The sequence below is a fragment of the Sturnira hondurensis genome, unplaced genomic scaffold, assembly GCF_014824575.4.
Source record: "Sturnira hondurensis isolate 20B ecotype Veracruz unplaced genomic scaffold, ASM1482457v3 Scaffold0001020, whole genome shotgun sequence".
In the NCBI taxonomy this organism is placed as follows: Eukaryota; Metazoa; Chordata; class Mammalia; order Chiroptera; family Phyllostomidae; genus Sturnira; species Sturnira hondurensis.
This window is the reverse complement of record NW_028073651.1, coordinates 1,740,714-1,758,178: the sequence shown is the minus strand read 5'-3', so window position 1 is coordinate 1,758,178 and position 17,465 is coordinate 1,740,714. Positions and strand designations below refer to the sequence as shown.

Genomic DNA, 17,465 nt, shown 5'->3' with positions numbered 1-17,465 from the left:
AGCAGTGCTTTGGGCTTAAAATAAATTGAGAAACAAATGATACCAGTTGAAAACAATTTCTCAAAGTCCCAATCGCTATTTCAGTGTCTCTGTGTCTTGTCTGTCCTCTACTCAGCTGGACTCTGAAGCTAGAAACAAACAGCACCACGTTGTTCTTAGGAGGCAGTGTGGGGAAACGGATTTTTTCCAGATAATAATCAAAGTCCTTCGTCCAAGAGGAAGAAATTGACTGGACTCCCTGAGTGGTCCAAATGTACGCTTGGCTACCGAATATTCCCATCTTTCTTGTAGACCGGAGTCTACATAACCCAGTGAAAGTGCAAGTCAGTGCACGGGGCTTCAAAATCTCGGCTCATCCACTTAGTAACTACACTGACTTGGGCAGGGTGTTTAGTCTTAGAGAGATTAAACCCTGTTTTGTCATCTCTAAAACACAAAATTCTAAAAATCATTTCATTAAGAATCATGAGTGAGAGGCATGAAAAACTGACATGAAAAGCCTGATACTGTACCCAGTACCCAGTACTCAGTAGGTAGGTACTCAGTGAAGGTAGCAAAATACAACACCTTCACATGATATGCACAGCCCTGGCTCTGCCTCACTTTCTGCAGTAGGCACGCTGGGTTTCTTTAAACTCTGTGAACATGCCATGTCTGTGCAGCTCGGGGTACCATACTACTTTCTCTAAAGCTCTCCCCATGAAACCTCTATCTTCATTGACTTTGCCTGCCCCACCCTGCAAGTCCCAGCTTTATATATCGTTTCTTTAGGGAGCTTTCCCAGATATCCTATTTGAGGTTAAAATGCCTTGCCACACAACTCCACAGCATTCTGGTAACATTCAGAATGAACATAATTACACGTTTATCATCTGTCGTCGCTGTGACGTGAAGTAGATGAACACAAATGCTCACTAAATGCCTATGCATTGAATTGTTTCCTTCCTAAAGGAATGAATGAGCACTGGAGCAAAAGTATTGCTTTTAAAAGATAAAATTCATGTAGGAATCAGAAAATCCAAGGTATTTATTTATTTGGCCTCACAGCTCATTACGTAGAACTAGCCTTTTGGAAGCACACACTGAGTCTTTCCTGAGCAGGTTACAAAGAGATCATATTTCATACCATTCAGCCTGTCTGTCAAAATGCAATATCCCTCCCTGGGGAGGGAGCAGCCCAATTCCCCAGCTGGTTTTTATTCACACTAGAAACTTTTAACTCCCGTTCTAGGCCTCACAAAATGAGAGCTGTGTCCACACAAAGCCACAACAACCAGCCAATTCACTGAATCCAATGAAATAAGCCAATTCACTTGCGGGGGGAACAGGACACACAAACTGTCAAACTGGCTACTTGCAGCCTTATAGACCAAACAATGCGTGATTGAATCAGTTTGCTTTTCAATAGGTTGTCTTGTCATGTGGTAGCTCCAGTGAGTGAAAGATTTTCTTTATCATTGTTTTTTTTTATGCAAAAATAAGAGCACATAAGATAGAAGGGTAAATAACCAATAATGGCTTCTCTTTAATCCGTGGTCAAACACACTAAATTCAGCAATTCGAACTTGCCCAAAAGGCACATTTTGTGGAACAAGGCACCCCAGCCGGTTTTTGGCTTTAAAATAAGACCCTGCCGGTCCTGATCCCCTCTTTGCAAACGCATGGCACTGGGAGACAGAGACCATGTGCAACAACAACTCTTTACAGACAAAGCATCTATTCATGGACCCCACTGAAGTGCAATCGTAGATTTTCAATTTCATTCAGCTGAGTGCGGAAGGCTCCCACTATGAGGCTGGGTTGCTAAATGGTTCAGCTGGGAAAAGGACCCAGAATGAGAGTCAGCTCTACAGTCTGCACTTTCATTAGCAGAAATGAAAGCGAGTCCCTCACTCCAAGTCCAATTTTACAGTGAAGAGCTAATCTAGCAAATGAGCCAAGAGGCCGAGCAATTTCCCTTTCTCCACATCACTGTGGTACCCGGAGTGTAGTTTTTTGTTGTTGTTTGGATGGTTGCTCGGGTGAGTGCTGAAAAGGCAGCTAAGTAACACATGGGGTTAAAACTTGCACAAAAGGGCAGGATAATGTTGGTCCCCCAAGCCCACAGCTACACCAGACCAGTTTTCTCTTTTCTTTGAATACTACAGGCATTTTTTCATCTTCTAGCCTTTCAATACCTTTCTCCAAGGTCTAGTCAAATAATGTCGTAACTAATGCTTAGCCAGCACGCAGTATGCTCAGTGTTCTTTGTACATCATCTCATTCCATTCCCCACAACCCTATGAGGAAGGTACTGCTCTGTTCTCCCCTTCTGCAGCAGGGATGTGGGGAGGTGAATCACGTGCCAAAGTCCCAGTGAGGAAGTGGAGGACTTGGCATTTAGCCTCCCCCACCCCCCACCCCCACAGCCTGGGCTCCTGATCACACACTACACTACCTTAACCACCCCAACAGGGGATTTCCGCTCTGCCTCAACACAGCGCCCCCTGGGCGGACCACCTATTTTCAGAGTCTGTGCAGGTCTTGCTGGCTCAACTGGGTGTGTAGGTATGGGCAAGAAGGATCCACGCCATCTCCCCCAGTGTTGTGTGGCATGCAGGAAGCACTAGGTGTGCTTTCCATTACCAACTGGCTCCCCCTTCACTTCAAATAAATACTTATTGCTTTGTCATGCCAATAAAAATCAAAGGCCATATCCCCCACGTAGGGGCTGGCATGACATTCCCTGGCCCATGGTATCTTGCTTTTCCAGTAAAACAAGTGTCAGTCTGTGTTAATGGCAGCAATTTTAATTGGCGGTTTGCTCCAACCAGGAAAAGAATCAAAGCTTCGCTTATCTCTGCATTAAGATGACAAAGCAACTATATTTCATAGCACCATTTTCCAAGGCAGGAAAAGACAACTTCACCTTTTACTCACTCTTTCCAAAGGATACTCCTAAACTGACCTCTGGCACGCTATTGCTCTTGGGCCAGAGGTGTCATTTTTATTTGACTCGAAGAGGTGGGGCCCACGTAACTAAGACAGACGGAAAGGCAATCACTTCTTGCGTGCTGAGCCAGCAACCCCGAGTAACAAAGTTCTTAGGTAAAAAGTGCTCGTTACCAGCATGAATGCAGCCATCTCTGAGGCTCACCATACCCAGCTGTTTTCTGCTGAGCCTACACAGTGTGAGCTCTTGAAAGCATGGCTTGTTTGGGAATGTGTTTTAAAAGCATTATTTTCAACAGGTACTAAAAATGTAGAAGTCACAAAAACAGTTTTAATTCACAGTGTGCTATTATTATGCCACCACCCTAATTCCCAGGTGTGCAAACAGCCCCCCAAATTAGAAGACCGTCAGCATTTTGATAAGCTGTTCTGGCTCACAGGGAGTGGAGGAGGAAGGGAAAACGTTCAGATGTCTGCATCCCAGTGTCATTCCACAGGGGAGCCTTAAGGAAATACCAGGAGGCAGGTCGGGCTTTTTCTGGCTTCATGCTTTCAATGGGTCTGTCCACTCCCAACCTTTGGAGAACAAGACACTGAAGGCAGATGAAGGAATCCAAGTGGAAAAACCAAACCAAAGGGAAATCAGACAGGAAAAGAATGCCTCTGATATTTACTAATACTCAGTTCAGAGAGAGAGGGGACAGAACACAGTGACAGTGACACTGCCCTGCCCCTTCTGGGCGTGGCAGATGTGGGACAGGGTTGGAACTCGCAGTGGTAAGGTCCCTAGTTTCCATTTATGTACTTGAAGACCTTCTACTGATTTGCTTGTGCTAATAAAATAATTATCAATTTTTCCTAAAAAATGCAGCAACCTTATGGGGAAGGGGACCAAGTGAGTGACTGAGGCACACAATTTTGGATTCTGGGGTTTCAGTGAAGGAAGAGCAAGCATATTGTCACTGACTTGGCTACTGGTCAGGACATGGGCAAATTCAACACTGTCTGCTCATTCTGGTAATTAATTAATTATCATTTTGAACAAAGACAACTTGGGCCGTCTATCTAAGGTCTTGCCATTGACAGCTGCCAGTAGTAGCTACCAGAAACACTGCTTACTTTTTTATAAGTCAAAGAGTATACACACCCACAGAGTAGATTTTTAATTTTTTACCAGACTAAGTTGTCCTTGAAAATCACCATCATCAATCCACTCTCACTGAGACACTCTGCAAGCCACTCCCACGACTCATTTCTAAACTGGCGTCTTACCTTAGTGTTTCTTCTTAGACTGCGAAGAATATTCCTCCTCCGTGGGTCTTCATCCGTTTCATACGGAATGACAGCATTGTCCCCTTTGTAACCCTGGGATGCTTGGTCCTCCTCTTTCTTGCGGATGGGCCCCAGCTCATCATCGCTCCCCACGCTGAAGCTGGTTCGGTAACTAGCAAACCTCCCCAGCCGGCTGCATCTCGTCCTGTACAGCACTGGCTTGCTCACGATGGATACTTTGCGGCCTCGCTCTAGAGAGCTGGTGTCCATTTCGCTGTCGGAACCATTCCCACTGCCGTTAGACTGGGCTTTGTTGATATTCCGAATGGTGATGATCTTGCCTTGGGTGCTATCATGGGGCACTGAATATATGTTTTCTTCTTCATTCCTCGGCTTGACCACCGCGTCCATGGGTTCGGCATAATCAGAAGGATCGAACCCATCCGGAGGTAACCAAGTGCTAGAAGACACAGACTTCCTCTGCCCATCTCTATGGCCTTGGTCTAAGTAAGACAGATCCCCCTTCGTAATTTCAAAATGGACAGGAGGCTTTGGTTTGACTGGTGGAGGTACTTTGTTGTTCAGTTTACTCTCAAAGTTGCTCATGATGAAAGACAGCCCATCATTTACCTCCAGTTCCATAGAGAGCTTAGAATGGTCTTTGGACAGGGAGGGCAGTGGTGTGTCTTCTCGAAACAGGCCGTAAGAAGGGGGCTCAATATCCTCTTCCGAATCCTGCAGGTTTGAGTTGCAGAGTGGCGAGCCCGCCCGGGGGGAGTTAAACACCTCCTCTGTGGTGCTGCAGGCCTCGGCAACGTTATCGTACATATGAGTAGCCTCGATGATGTTCTTTTTCTCCACCACATCTTTAAAAAACGGGTGGAAGAGCTCAAGTTTATGCTGGGGTTGGCTACAGGGGATGCTTGTGAACCTGCCATCAATTTCTTGAGCAATCTCTTCCCCCTCGGTCAGCTGCTCCCTACTTAAGTCATTGTCCAAGACATCTATAGCGCCGTCGGTGAGTGCAACCAGCTGCACGGGGATAATATCCTGCACTTCACAAAGAAAGGCACGTAACATAGCCAAGGAGGCCTTACGTTTGGCTGAATAAAAAACAATGTACCCATGGACCAACCGGCTTTTTCTGACGCTAAACGAGGAATGGTATGAAAGAATAGACAGTTCAATGCGCTTCCTGTGTAGTCCGATTGGTAGTTCAAGTAAAACGGAGTTGTTGCTTCCACAATGCGAAGATTTGCAGGTTTGGGACTGAAGGACAGGAAAGAGGATGTCGTCTGCACTAAAAGGATCTCCACACATCAGACACATGACAATTCTCAGGTCAACATCGGCCAGATCTTTGATGCTGGCAGTAGAACTGACCAGGTTTAAGTTACGCTTAGAGTCCAGGAGTCCTTTCAAAACTTGACTGATCTGCTTTTCGTTAATGTTGCGTCCATAACCGATGCCAGCAGAAGCAGGGTCCAGAAAGACACACTGAAGTTTGCTAGCAATCTGCTGACCTTGTTGGATTAAGCTATGCAGGGTCTCTCCACTGGTGTCTCCTCTTTTGTTAACCAAAATTAACGTCAGGGGGAGATGGACCAGGTGATTCTCTCTCCTGCCGAGTGTGGACTCTCTACTCTTCTCTATGCTCTCCACCACATAGGACAGAGACTCCTTTGAATTATAGAGGCAGAGACATCCATGGGGCTGAAACGTTGGTGTCTGAAAAGAGTTCACTGGAAGCCTGACATTCCCTTCTATTGGCCTCAGGGAAAGTTCATACATTTTACCATCTATCACATACTTGTCATCATTTGTACAAAGAGCTCGAATCTCATTGGCCAACTCTCGGGCAAGACCATCTTTGCCCAAGATAACCAAGTTAATTCTATCAATGTTGGGGTCAGAGAGTGAATTTTTCTGATTCCGGTCACATGGCCGGACAAACCGAGAACTAAGTAAGTGCTCAATCTTAGCATCCACACAAGCCGGGCAGCTAGGGCACGTTTCCTTTGTTGGGTGGTACACAAAATGAATGTGCTTCAGAATAAGGGCATCGCGCTCTGCTTGGAGCTTCTGTAATGCTTTAAACCGCTGTTCCTCTCCCAGAACATCCTGAATGACCCCCATCTTCTCCTTGCTGGGCTTTGCATCCAGCTCCAGCTCATAGAACAATTCTGAATATTCCAGAAGCAGCTCCTGGAACTCTTCCTTGGCTCTGTCTATAATCTGCTTTTGGTGTTTGCCATAGATATCCATATATACAGATTCTTCCAGCCACTGGTAGAAATCTTCATTCATGATGAAACTACGGGCCTCTTCCCAGGGCTTTCCGGGAGTTATGAAAGGCGAGGTCTCTAAGTTTTCTTTAAACGCTCTTCTCATCTCAGCTCTTTTCCTCTCATTCCGTAGTTTCTCTAAGTGGGCCTCATACAGCTGCTCTGCGGGAACTGTATCCATTAAATCAAAGGGAATCCGCTCGTTCTCCATGTTGTCAATGTGGCTGGTGGCATCCCACGGGGTCTCCTCAAGCACAACAAACCACTTCAAGAACTCTGACTTGGTCTCCAAGAGTTTTTTGGCTTTTATGCAGCTTAGGTGGTCTATTTCATCTAGATTGGGTATAAGAGCTTCAAAAGCTAACGGCAGGGCTGCCAGGTACAACTTCCTTCTGCGCTCAATATGCTCATGCTTGAGGCGGTGGATGTGCTGGAGAAATAGCTTCCTGGCTTTCTGAGTCCCTTCCAGGTAGACATAGTCCTGGTACTCGGGAGAGGCCTGCATCTTTCGGCTGACACTTAGCCAATTCTCGTTGTGGTTTTTCACAATGCGACTCACCAGCCACTCGTATTTGTCTTTTGCCGTAGCTATCTGCTGACTCTGCTGCTTGAGAGCTTCAAAGTAAGGAATGATTTTCGTCTTTCCCCGACTTTTATCAATGAGTTGCACTAAGGTGCTGAAAGCCAAGTCCACATTTACGTTGGATCTTGCTGAGGTCTCCACAACCTGGAGGTTCTTTTTGCTTAAGGCAAAAGTATGTGCATCTCTAATGTACCGCTCAACGCCCTCGTCACACTTAGTCAGGACCACCACTATGGGTTTTTTTGTTTTTGCAAGCTGATTGTATAGATTGGAGACAAACTTGAGCTGGTCATCAAAGTTCCTATTCATGCCCCTGCTAACGTCAATACCAAGAAGAAAACCATCAATTAGCAGCTTTCCATCTGGCATTTGTTTCTGCTCAAAGTCCTGCTCCAGCCCCAGCTGGTCAGTGCAAAAGTACATGAGTTTTTCAGCCGATGCCAGCTTGGTCGCAGCAGCTCTCTTGATATAGGGCTGCAGGGCCGTGCTCCGATGAGGTTGAAAAGTTTGATCGTCGATGAATTCAGTCTGCTCCACGATGTGCATCTTACATTCCACGCAATCCTCCAGGGATCGGCTAACTTCTCCCCAGTACAGAAAGTGGTCATTGTTGACCACTCGCCCACCAAAGTCACTGGTGCTGAGGACAGAGGTGTGGTCCAAGTGAAATTCATCAGCACTTGGGCGCACGAAGCGGTTGCACAGACAAGACTTCCCAATGCCACACTGGCCCTTCTCCTTCTCCGTCCCAGACAATCCCACCACACTGATGTTGTAGGTGGGAATGCGGACATCTTGCTTTCTTGCCATCATCATCGTCGACACATCCTGCCACGATCAGCCACTTCCGAGATCAGATTAGTGTTTTCCAGTGGACCTGATGGCTGCCCAGCATTATCAATGGGGGCCGGCTGCCCTCGCGGCCGAAGTGTCAGGTCCCATAGTGTTTGTATACCAGTACGAGGTCAGTTTTTGTCACTTTTCATCACCAAATAGCCAACATTTCTTCCTAGATGGGGGAAAAATAGAAAACCCATCAGCATCATCATTTTGGAACCCAATTATAATCAATGAACTATAGCAAAAATTGATGTTCTTATTCAACGAATACTTTCAGTAAATAAAGTATTTACTGAAACGTGCCAGGCCTAATGCTGGGTGAAAATGTAGAGGTGATGAGTAAGACTGACATGGATGGACCCTCAGAGAGGGACAATGTCATCTAACAGAGGAAGATACATAAGTCAGCAGGTGCTCTGTGTGCTAAAACAAGGGTTTGAGGTCTCCTTGGAAAAACAGCTGATCCCAGGGCTAGGGCAGGGTTGGTACAAGATAAGGATGGAACATATTGTTGTGCAAGAAAGGAAGTGCTTGCAAAAATGATAGGGCGCCTCACAAGGATGTAGGCGCAAGTCAAAGGGGCTTCCTAAGGTCGTATCTGGGACAAGCTGAGCACCAAATTAAGTACAGTAACAAATAATGACCCACTGCAAAAAAATAGACACTTTCAGGTCAGACTACTGGATCAGACAAGAATCATCACTTAATGTTAAATGAGGGGAAATTTTGAGGAGGAGCAGGGCATCTGCACGGAATTGAGGTGTCTCTGAAAGACTACTCATTAGATGCAAAGGGAAGAATTTTTAAAAACCCACTAAGTATATAGTGGAGAAAGTGGGTGACACTTTGGGTAATAAAAATTATCATCAACAAAGAGGGCTGGAAGGACGTCACAGACCTCAGCTGTGAACCCCCGGGAGGGTAATCTCTCTGCAGTGTGATGGCCTAGAATCCATTAGCACATCCAAATCACAAGGAGACATAAGAAAACACAAAATGAGCAAGATTCTGTTTAAGAAATGGGGCCACGCTATACTTTTCAAAAGACACCAATGTCATCATTGACAGAGAATGGTTATGCAAACATTACAGATTAAGGGAAACTAAAGAAACCCCCTTACTAAAAAAAAAAGAAAGAAAAAAGAAAAAAAAAAGAAACCCCCTTACTGAATGCAATCCCTGACCCTAAGCTGAATTTGGCCCCAGAAGGGGGGAAGGAGGGGTGCCATAGAGGACATTATTAGATCAATAAACAACACTGTATATAACGAAATATCAGATAAAAGCAGTTTATCAATGTAAATGTATGAAGTTGGTAACTATCATGTGAGAGAACAGCCCACTCTTAGGATGTACACTCCGATGTATTTGGGAGAAAAAAGGCCATAATGTACACGATGGTCCAGAAAAAAACACCAGGTATATCAAGAGAGAAAGAATGCAAATAAAACGTTAACAACAGGTGAATTTGGGCAAAGTGTATATGTCTTTGTGCTATTTTAATTTTTTGCAACTTTCTACAAGCCTGTAGCTATTTCCAAATAAAGTTGTTTTTTTAAGGGTGTGAACATGGAGTGGTTTCCCTGACAAAAACATAAGCTCCGTGAGGACAGGGCGCGCCCCTGCCTTGCTCACCTCTGCACCCTCAGCTTGTGACACAGAGCCTGACACAGACACTTACCAAGAGTGACTAGGGTCCCCAAGCCCATGCTTTCAGATTTAAGAAAGCCTTTCTGAAAGAAAAGCTTTCCATCTCAGGTGAGACCTGAAGCAGGAGAAATGAAATATGCAAAGACTCCTCCCTCCCCAGAAAAAAAAGGGGGAACAACGTGTGAAACAAGTGTGTGTGGAGGAGATGGGTGAGCTGTGTTAGCAAGTGAGCAGAGGCCAGGTTAAGCCACTTAACAGAGTTTGGATTTCCCCCGAAGGTTATGGAAGCACAGGCAGTGGCTCAAAAGTGGCCCCACACAGATTTAGAGTCTGAATAGATGAAGTAATGCAGTGTTAAGGTGTCTCACAAAGTCTTTAACAACTTTCCAGCTGAAGTAAGTCAAATGTGGAGTCTTTGGCTGCCCCTACAGAAATGGTCTTCTGGCTACTTTTTTTTTTTTTTTAAGGCGGGGAGGATGAAGGGAGAGAATCATAGACGTGAAAGAAAAACATCAATTGGTTGCCTTCTGTACATGCCTCAACTGTGGACTGAACCCACAACCCAGGCATGTGCCTAGACCAGGAATCGAACCAGCAACCCTTTGGTCTGTGGGATGATACCCAACTGACTGAACCACAACAGCGGTGGCCTTGCTACTACTGTTTATACTGCACTGCCGTCTACTTAGATGCGCAAACAAGACTTTGTAATTGCTGAACCTGCAGCCAAATGAAGAGTCTCCTGAGATCTCCCAAAGAGGAGAATTCAAAATAAACAAACAGAACACTTTTCTTCTGAATCTCATTTATGAAGGAACTCAGTATTTCCATAACTTTAATATGTTTTTGTGGTCTAGTTCATAAGAAATGTCCTAGGAAGTCAGACCACCACATGTTATTCTAATTGAGACTGGGGGCAACGAATGGGGGAGCACAGTTGTCCTCTATGATAACTTCACAGGCCTTTCCCAAACAACCATATCCTCCTTTGATAACCCAGAAAGCCAAACCCTCTGTGAAAACAAAATGTGGCTAGACGTGGTATGTAAAAATTATGTGACATTTTCAAACGAGAAAGCTCAGTGACTGGGGAGCAATTGCCTCCTGATAACCTACTGGCATGGTCCTAAAGAAGGCAAGTTCCAGACTCTGGCAGGAGCAACGGGGCATCCATGGGAGAGACACAACGAACCTTCCCCTCCCCAAACCCCCCAGGGGACCACTTACGTAAGTAAAATGATAAGATGCTTACCAATACCTAAATAAAGCATGTTTATACACACCCTCTGGAACACCTGAAAAGGAAAGCTGTGAACAAAATGTAGGTGCTTTTGCACAGATACAATTTTGTTTCTGCCTGTGAGGAGATGGGGTTTAACGGAGCCTCGGATGGGAATGTTGATAAAGGTTTCAGGCAGTCAAGGGTGCTGCTCCCGTAACAGGGCCCTGCTCTATCAGTTCTCCATCCCTGGGTCTGGCAGGACTCAAGGCCACCCACTTGACCATTCCTGAAATGCAACTTGGTGACATGGGTCCTACTTCAGGCAACTGCTGAACGCACCTGGAAATCAATCCACTTATTCTCTGTAAAGTGGGCCAAATCATCTCCCTTCACAGAAATCTCAGGAAAGCCCACCCCAAACTGTTCATAAAACTCAAGAAATAAAGATATTGGCTAATTTGAACTGAACTAAAATGTATGTATTATCCATTCAACACCTATTTAGTTGTATTCTTTAAATGGCATGTACTCTGTGTAGTCCATTGAAGTCAAAGTCTCAGTTATCTGAAGGAAGCTACAGAAAGTAACATTTTGGACTCAAGAATGTAGCAACTGATTATTTTAAACACAGAATGCTAACTGACTTTTAAAAGCTACAAAAAAGATAAAAGAAAAAAAAAGCTGGCACGGGAGTGGTTAATTTTCGGACACCTGGTAACTTTCTACTTGTTAGAAACCTAATAGGTTTCCTGGTATAAGTATACTCTTCTTACAAATCCGTCTTTGATGTCTGGATAATGCAGTTTTACTAGTTCCTCAATTGGACTGAATTACACAGTAAACAAAGCCTGCATAAATCTAAAAACGTCTCAAACACTTCGTTTAAAGGAAATAACCTTAAGTGCTTGGTCACAAACACATTCAACTTTTCTAAGAGGTGAATAAGAAAATTAGCTGAGTCACTGAATTTAATGATCTGAAGACCACAAAGGGAGAGAAAGCAGAAGACGAACAATGTCCAAGACTTCACAACATCTTTAACTGAAATCGGATGCGAACTGGGATTCTTAGTGGGCTTTAAACTAAGCTTCTCGAACAGCAAAATCTCCGTTCTAATAACCTGCCAATACTAATAATCTTTTTTAAAACAAAAGAGTTACAGCAGAGAGAGGAATATTCTTTAAAACAGGAACGCCTTTTATCTTTGGGCTTTACAGAGCTACTCATATTTAAAAAAGAAAAACACGTAACTTAACATTCAGTTAGTTTTATACCATAAGCCAACTACTTGAGAAAGGAAAATAATTCAGGAGTATTTTCAATTCTTTATCACAAATATATGTCACAAAAACATAATGCAACCATATAAGACCTTTTTTAGAACCTGTCACCCGAGTCCTGGAGCTGTTTATTGGATGTGTCCAACCAAGACCCCAGCTCCTAAAAGGGTGGGTGCCTCAGCTGGAAGGCGGGAGGAGGACGTTTTCTTTTTTAACACCTCGACAGACACCCAGGGCAAGAAGTGGTCACATTCCCAGGATGGTGCGCATATCACAGGGCACAGAAATGCCACTGCGATCCAGCATTACTATGGCCGCTCAAGTGCCTACTGTCAGCAACTCTGTCAGTGTTTTCCCCTCCCACCTCAACCTCGTGCCCTACCCCAGAGGAAACGTGTTTTGGGCTGGGTGATCTGGGATGCTTCGTGACACACACACACACACACACACACACACGGGTCCACCACCATTACCCACAACCAAAACCACCATCTCTCCCAATGAGAGCAGTCAAGAAATTCTGAAAACACATTTATTTCCAAACAACCACATATAGAACACCACCAAACTAATAATACTATAATACTATATACTAAGGAAATAATTTCATAGGGGGCAGCTAGCAAAGGAAGAAAACACTTGTTACCATAATTTTTCTTAATCCCAACAAGGCAAAAAAAGACTGGAAGTATATGCACTGTAACTAAAAGAAAACATTTTCTAAACCTCATGCTTCTCAACATAAATTTTTGAAATGCGTTTTCAAAGCTATGAGTTACCGTCAGCAGCTGGTTAAAATGTTTGCATTAAGTAGATACATGATAAGATTCACAGCTACGAGGGAGAAGAAGAGAAAAAGGAAGGGCTCTAACTAGGAAACATTTTCCCTGTAAGAGAAACTCCTTAAGGAGAATTTTCTAGAGGAATTTACTTTCCAAATGAGCCAGGAAGGATGGAATATAAAAGTTCAAGTAAGAGAACATTACTCTATGGTCTGTGAACCACTGAATTTAAACAAAATATTCTCTAAAGTCCCAATATATCCATTTTCATATCAATAAGCATTAAAGGAAATTTTCTTAGGGTTTTGGGCTGTTTTTCATTTTAAAATGTTAAGACACATTAGAGATGAAAAGTTGGAAGTGGAATCCAAGGTCCTTATTCACCCAATTCATTCATCTGTAAAATTCAAATGAATATATAAAAATATTTAAGTTAGGGATATGCACAAAGGACGTGTCAGCGTATTTAGCTGTAATTAGGAATGATCATCTTTATGAGCCTGACTGATACAGAGTCTTCATCTCCTCTGTGTGACTTCTGTCGGAATGTGAAGCAACACCCTTAATTCTGCTCATCTCTTCACCACGTGAGAAGTATGACGTTCAGCTCGGCAAGCACGACAACAGAGCCTCTCCTACCTAACGGAAGAGAGCAGATGGGCCTAGCTACGGAGCAGCTGATTGTCTCCTTCCCTCGTGGTACTTCAGGAGTGGAGCATTTTGGCATTACTCTAGTCTCTAACCTTTAGAACTGAGAACTGAGCTGTCCACCAACCAAATCAAATACAGATTCACAGAGACAGATGTGTGACGAAACAAAGAATGGGGCACTGATGGGAATCTTGTAACTTACTTGAGATGCGGTGCTGTTACTTAAAAATAACTACATCACAAGACAATAAATGGCACAGACCATTTCCCAGGGTCTAGAGAAAGGAGGAGATTAAGCTCTGGGGTGGTTGGGGAGGCTGTCAGGGCTGAAGTAGGATTTGAATTGGTACACTAAAGACCGGCAGGGCTTGGAGAGAGAGCCCAAACCTAAAAACGTGAAGGGGCATGAAAATGGTGACCAAGAGGGAAAAGCACCAGACATGTTTGGGGACAGACCGACTGGAACAGAGTTTCACGCACGGGAGGTAAAAGACAAGAAGGGCAGCCGATGCTCAGAGTGTGAACAGTACTTTACCTCTGAGAATCTAATATGAAAATAATCTTTTATCCCACCAATGTTATATACTGTGGTAACACTTCTACCTCAACTCTTCACTCAACAAATCAACAGAGTCTATAAGAAGAGGATCATTTACATAAAAGAAAACTCTACTTGAATATGGCAATTAAATTCTACCTTTCAGTCCAATGCAAATTAAAATAACAACACAAGGAAGGGGGCAGAAAACCACGGATTTACAAAGGAAGCAAAGAGTAAATGGTATCTGCCCAGAATAGTCCTGGTGGCTGCCCCCACCAGCGCAGGCTACACACACCTACTCCTATGCGGTGTAGGAGGGAGGATTTCCTCAGGGCCACGGAATCTCTCTCTATCCCTAGGGCTCAGAGTACAGGAAATCTTTGAAATGGGTCATCTGGATCTTTGGAAAGACTGATTTAAGTGTTTAACCATCTGGTCTTGAAACATGGAATCTCACGCAACAGATGGGCTATTCTTGGACACTGGGCATGTGTGTGGGTTCGGCTCACTGTACCTTCTGCTAACTCAATGGACAGCATTCTCCAGAGAGCCGACAAGACACACACAAAGGCTCAAAAAGAATTTTCAAGAACTGATAACTCAGATGTTCGCTTTGAAAATAATCTGGCCTTCAGTTAGTTTTTTAAAGAGCAGCTAGGAAAGAGCCTCTGACAAGCCATTTATAATTTTTGCAAACGTCCTTTCCTGCGCCTCTCAATTCATTCCACTCTTGCCCCCACCCCAAGCTCTGGCAAAATCACCTCTGAATTCCAGTGTAGAAAAACATAACTCCGCTGCCATCTTACCACCCTAGCCAGCCCCCACGGAACAAAGCAAGCAGCCCGCTTTCATCCTAACACAGTTCTCATGCTCTGAGGTATATAGAACTCTACAAGCCCATCCCAAAGAAACAAAATTTCTAAGCCAAGTTATTCACAGGATGAAATCAAATTCCCCTGATGAATGAAGGGGGCTGCTTTCAGCAAAAGCACTTCCTTGAACTTTATCCTCAGTGGCTTTCTACCAGGTAGCTCTGGAGTTCTAATCAAGCTATCTGATCAAAGCAACTAGAAACAAAGGCAAAACCAAAGGCTGAGAACTCTTTCTCCTTGATGCAGCGCAATTTCTCTGGGTTACCTATATTAAGAAAAACATTATTTCTGATAAGCTGTAAAAATGTTCCACACCAAAGAAAATGCAAAACCAAGGCGAATTTGAAACTGAAGGCACTACAGTAAGCCTTGGTATCACAGGCTCTCCACCGTGAGCTGAGATTCTTACCGAACCAAGATATGAAAACATAGCTGGGTCTTACCTTTGAATTTCCTGATATTCAGACAAATTTTATATTGGTTTTTGAAATGATAAAGAACACATAAAATTATTTCAGCTGTTATTTCTGAGTACTTACGATCTATTCAGGGTTTTTTTTAACCTCTTGGTAGAAAAGAAATTCTTTTTGAAAGAATGTTTTCCATAAACATTTCTCTGAATATGCAAGTAGAGGCACTGTCCAGCCAAATGTGCTTTGCAAACATAGGACAGTGCTGAAGAAACAGGCATTTCTGTCAATTGGGAAAAATAGGTCAGCTTATTTTCAAGTCCAACAGTAAGCCTTACTATTCTATTCCCTGACGGCATTCTAAGATGACATGAGAATTTCAGCCCATTATTTCTAATTATACCTCACTACTCATTTGCATTATTCTATAAATTGCCAATTCTCCTGGCTAGTGTAGCTCAGTGGATTGAGTGCGGGCCTGCGAATCACATGATCGCGGTTCGATTCCCAGTCAGGGCACATGCCTGGGTTGTGGGCCAGTTCCCAGCAGGGGACTCACGAGAGGCAACCATACATTGATATTTCTTTCCTTCTCTCTTTTCCTTCCTCTCTAAAGATAAATAAATAAAATCTTTTTTTAAAAAAATGCCAATTCTAAAACAGGCAGTTGCAAGTAATAAAAGTTATGCCACATGCATGGATTTTAAAGGAGTGGTTTTCTTTTATTTAATGTACCTGCATTGGCAATAAGAATAATGGTCATACAGAAACAGAACAAACAAAGCCAATTTGAGTAGGGAACAATTTGGACCGACAGATTAAAGAACTGATTTAGGACTCACACCAGCCAAATCAATACTCAGATTCCTTCTTCCCATTTTCTGGGCTCCACACATACTTACACACTTGCCTTGTTTTGAATGACATTAAAAACAGAGGTCTGACACCAATCCAAAAGAACCTATGCAACCCCAATGTTCACAGCGGCACAATTTACAATAGCCAAGTATTGGAAGCAACCTAGATGCCCATCAGTAAATGAATGGATCAAAAAAACTGTGGTATATTTACACAATGGAATTCTATGCAGCAGAAAGAAAGAGCTCCTACCCTTTGCAACAGCATGGATGGAACTGGAGAGCTTTATGCTGAGTGAAATAAGCCAGGTGGTGAAAGACAAATCCCATATGATCTCACCTTTAACAGGAACCTAAACAACAAAACAAGCAAGCAAGCAAAATATAACCAAAGACACTGAAACAGAGAACAGGCTGACAGTGACCAGAGGGGAGAGGGGAGGAAATTTCAGGGGGAAAAGGGAAGGGTTTACAGGAACAAGTATGAAGGACACATGGACAAAAAAACAAGGGGGGTAGAAATGGGAGGGAAGTGGGGAGCACTGAGGGGGGAGGTGGGCTGGGATGAGAGTAAAACACAGAAAACTATACTTGAACAATTAAAATATTTTTTTTTCAAAAAAAAAAAAAACCCACAGAGGTCTGATAGAGGTAAAAAATGAACAGTTACAAGACAGAATATAGAAAGGGGCCCAGAATCAGCACTAAATTTTGTCCTAGGTTCAATTGGTCATATGTGAAAATCTGCTAAATTGAGGTGTTTATGACTACCTTCTTCTGGAGGAGATACATATATGAATTAATATGTTTAAACAAACTAAATTAGATTGTCTGAATGAAAAGATGGTACATGCAGGCACTATTAACAAACTTATTATGAAAAATATTATTTCTTAATCAAAGATTTATCACCTCAATATTTTAAAAGCCTATTTCAGGTTCCTACTATGAGGAAAAGAGATACGATAGATAGATATGAGTGGAGCTTCCCTTCTGTTTCTTGACTTGGGTTGGTCACATGGGTACTCACCTTTTAAGTGTTCCTACTACACATGCCTAACAGACTTTTTTAACAGTTTTTTTTTTAAGGATATAATTCAGAGAAATGAAGGAACACAAGTCCACGCAGCTAGCAGGCAGAGCAAGGATTTGAACATGGCCCTGTCTCCACCACTCTGGACCACCCACAGCAATCCACTATTCCATACTAGGCCTCTCCGCCTGGGATCTTACCAAACAGGTGACTCTAACCATCACTAGAATAAGTAAGAAAAAATACTGAAAAGCGG

The 17,465-nt window shown here is 43.4% G+C and overlaps 1 protein-coding gene across 1 annotated transcript in view; it reads right to left on the bottom strand.

The window, feature by feature from the left end:
- Positions 1-17,465, bottom strand: part of ARHGAP35 (Rho GTPase activating protein 35) — a 115,157-nt gene that overhangs the window by 64,226 nt on the left and 33,466 nt on the right. The window contains exon 2 of the mRNA XM_037059265.1: positions 4,204-8,080. Coding sequence (XP_036915160.1) covers positions 4,204-7,887 — 3,684 coding nt within the window. The 5' untranslated portion in view covers positions 7,888-8,080. The remainder of the gene's footprint in view (positions 1-4,203; positions 8,081-17,465) is intronic.